At 46.0% G+C, this 3,860-nt stretch overlaps 1 protein-coding gene across 1 annotated transcript; it reads left to right on the top strand.

The window, feature by feature from the left end:
- Nucleotides 1–284: 284 nt before the first annotated feature.
- Nucleotides 285–3,591, top strand: LOC542277 (nucleic acid binding protein 1). Its single transcript, NM_001111877.1, is given in 4 exon segments — nt 285–872; nt 1,855–1,956; nt 2,858–3,139; nt 3,314–3,591. Coding segments are annotated over 4 exon segments (912 nt in total). The 5' UTR covers nt 285–407; the 3' UTR covers nt 3,377–3,591.
- The last annotated feature ends 269 nt before the right edge of the window (nt 3,592–3,860 follow it).

Raw genomic sequence — 3,860 nt, 5'->3', positions numbered from 1 at the left:
CGGCCTGAATACCTTAAATAAAACGGCCTAAAAACAGAGGAGCAGGAAACTGCCACAAATCGAGAAGCGCGTACCTATCAGTTTCGGATATAAACAAAAACGATACGGAAATTAGAAAACGTGCGTCACTAGCATGAATGGAGGAGCACGCGCGCTATTTGGGCACCGATAGCGGCCTAGCCCATATCGTAGGAGGGAACAGCCCGTCTTTTTCAATGGAACGAGGGAAGGCCCCCAGAATATCATGTCGGCCGGGGCCATCTCCACCGTACGTCCACTCCATCCGCACCCAGTCTCGGCGCCTCACCCCCCAAAATCCTCTCGCGGTCGCGGATCGCTCTTCCCTCCCCCTCTTATCTCTTTCTCTTCTCCCATTCCTTCCTTCCACTCCCCCGCCCAGCGCCACCATGGCCTCCTCCGTCGCGGTGTCCCTCCGCGCCCTCGCTGCCGCCCCGCTCCCCAAGTCCAGCCCCGCCACTTCCTGCCCCTTCTTCGTGCTCCTTGCGCCGGCGCTGCCCCGACGCCTGCTCCGCCTCCGCTCCGCACGCCGCCTGCCGCTCGCCCCGCTCGCCGCCTCCGATTCCGCCTTCGAGTCCTCCGTCGGAGTTAACTACGCGGAGCCCGACGACTCGGAGAAGGATAAGGAGGTGGAGTTGTTCGGATCGGGTGACGACGAGGGGGCGGGTGAGTTGGTGGATGACCATTCCGTAGAGGTCTCAGCCGCTGTCGAGGACGAGGTGGAGGAGGAGGTCGGGGAGTACGTTGAGCCGCCCGAGGAGGCCAAGGTCTACGTCGGAAACCTGCCCTACGACGTCGACAGCGAGCGCCTCGCTCAGCTCTTCGACCAGGCCGGCGTCGTCGAGGTCGCAGAGGTGACGTCCCTTCAACAATTGTTTGTGGCTACTGCCTCCCCCTTGTCCTACTCCTTGCCCCGGAACAAATTTGCCTCAACTTAGACCGCACCGCAGCCACTGTAGCGGCATCACACTGTAGTTAGTCCTGCTCTTCTGCATTTTGTTGTGCGGCGAGCGGGAATTGCGCATTTGAAGTTGCAAGGGTGCTGCTGCTGCAATCTACTTGCGTTATTTGTGAACTTATTCCTGCACATGTTGCAATGTGATATTGCTTCATAAGATATGCTTATGTGTTTACAGGTTCTTATCAGAATTACATCTTAACTTAGTTATTGATTAAATCCTTGTTGCACTGGGTTATGCTGCTTTCACCACAAAATTTCATCCTAGGACACTGCACATATATATTTGTTGTTTATAAAGAACCCCCCCCCCCCCCCCCCCTCCCTCTCTTTACCTGTCCATGCTATTGAGGTGGCTTCGTAGCTAGTGTCCGTGAGTTCACTATTTTAGGGTTGTTTGAATGCACTCGAGCTAATAGTTAAGGGGTGTTTGGTTTCTAGGGACTAATTTTTAGTCCCTACATTTTATTCTATTTTAGTCTCTAAATTGGCAAATACAGAAACTGAAATAGTGTTTTAGTTTTCGTATTTGGCAATTTAAGGACTAAAGATTAGTCCCTAGAAACCAAACACCCCCTTAGTTGGCTAAAAATTGGTGGTGAAATCAGCTAGGTAACAAATATCTAGCTAACTATTAGCTAATTTGCTAAAAATAGCTAATAGTTGAACTATTAGTTAGACTTTTTGGATGTTTCGGCTAATTTTAGCAGCTAGCTATTAGCTCTAATGCATTCAAACATGGCCTTAATCATATAGTTAAATGATAGTTCAAGGGTACCATTGTTTGATCTTTTAGGGGTATATGTTTTCGTGTTCCCCCTGGGTTGAAAAAAAGGAGCTTGCTCATTTGTTCTGAAATGGACTTTGTCACTGCGCAGGTCATTTACAACAGAGAAACAGATCAAAGTCGTGGGTTTGGGTTTGTCACTATGAGCACTGTCGAGGAGGCTGAGAAGGCTGTGGAGATGTTCCATCGCTATGTGAGTTTATTGATGACTATCAGCTATTAATTTTTTTGACAGATTTTGGGTATAGTTATGGTTAATATGGCCTGTTTGCTTATGCCATTTGCAACTCATTTTACTATGGTGAGCTTCAAATTTGCACGCTTGCATTATGCATGGATTGCTGCTCTCAGTTTCCATATGAATATGCTTCATGTCATGTGTACTGTTCTCATTCTGAGGGCATGAGCGGTTCTACAAGAGGGCATGGAGTTTTGACTAAGCAAATTCATCCTTAGTCAAAATTCGTGCAATGTGCTAGCTCCTCTTGTAGAACCTACAAGTCATAAGTAGAAAACTCAGCACTTTCCCCAACTTTTTCCAGTCCTCCCACAGCTGCTCTTACAACCAGTGTTGGAAAATATAGTGTTCAATGTTAAGCATAGAAGCTTCAACTTGAGCCAAAACTAAGAATTTTTCCTTAGCTTCCCAGTGGCTTGGAATGAGGAGCTAGAGAAGTGCTCTTAGTTTGGGTACTCTAGTATTGACCCCAATCCACATGTATTGAAGTGGATTGAGGTGTAATTTAAACTAATTTACACCCCAATCCACCTCAACACATGTGGATTAGGGTTAATACTAGAGTACCCAAACAAAGCCTATGGGGTGACCATTATACATGTCAAGCACACTTTGATTTTGGACATAAATTTTAGTTTTTTGTACTATTCAAGTGAACACCTTGTTGTAATTGAACTTCAGTACATTATACAAATTTACTTCATCTATATGCCATGCATGTTAAAGTGAAGGAATCGATTTCTACATTAGTAAGAACAACTACTGAGCTACATATATAGTGAAATTTCCTTGATTCTGCCTTATTATATGGATTCCTTCACTTGCAACAAAACTGATTTCCTGTTTATGTGGACAGGATGTCAATGGAAGGCTTCTGACTGTAAATAAAGCAGCTCCTAGAGGCTCTCGTGTGGACAGACCTCCCAGACAATCTGGGCCTTCTCTCAGAATTTATGTTGGCAACCTGCCTTGGCAAGTGGATGATTCTAGATTGGTGGAGTTGTTCAGCGAGCATGGTAAAGTAGTTGATGCCAGAGTTGTCTATGACCGAGAAACTGGGCGTTCGCGGGGATTTGGTTTTGTTACTATGGCATCGCAGGACGAATTGGATGATGCTATTGCTGCCCTTGATGGACAGGTCAGTCTCGATTCCTGCCATTTGCATAACCACAGTAACTTTGTTTGTCCTGAAATAATTAATACCACAGTGAAGCTGCGGAGTGATTCTGTCCTTTCCTTTTCCTATACCATGCCCGATAAGTTAAAGCTTTTCTTACGCCAAAAATTTAACTTCTTAATCTGGATTGTGCAGAGTTTGGATGGCCGTGCCTTGCGGGTGAATGTTGCAGAGGAGCGGCCACGGCGAGGTTTCTAATGAGGTTGTATCGGGTGGACTGCACGCTTGTTCCATGGGTTGGGAGCATCATAGCATGTTCTGATACTGGTTTAGACCTGCCATTCTCTTTCCTTGTGTTGCTGAGCTTCTATCATCGTGTCTTATTGTGAAGAGGGAACTCTTCACTAATATTTTGTTATGTACTTGTTGTGTTCAAAAGTTCTTGTACTGTAGGCTACTGTTATGATGCGCCTAGCTCAATTTGTCGATGCAATTCGAAATTTTGTCTAACATCTGTTCATGCAAAATACTGTGTATGTGCAGTTTGGCTCTTCTGCTTTCTTGGCGAGATCATGTTCACGAAACGTACACTTGTAGCTGCCAGCCGGCGGTGGTGCCAAAATACACAAACACCGTATCAATGACACATGGGCCACATGCTAGAGGAAGCTAGCCAATGGCTCGATGATGTACAACATTTATAGAGAAGGGATCCCATTTAGGACTTGTTCGGTTATTTTCA

Source organism: Zea mays, chromosome 7 (assembly GCF_902167145.1).
Source record: "Zea mays cultivar B73 chromosome 7, Zm-B73-REFERENCE-NAM-5.0, whole genome shotgun sequence".
Lineage (NCBI taxonomy): Eukaryota > Viridiplantae > Streptophyta > Magnoliopsida > Poales > Poaceae > Zea > Zea mays.
The sequence above is the reverse complement of the archived record's forward strand: the minus strand, read 5'-3'. Positions and strand labels throughout refer to the sequence as shown.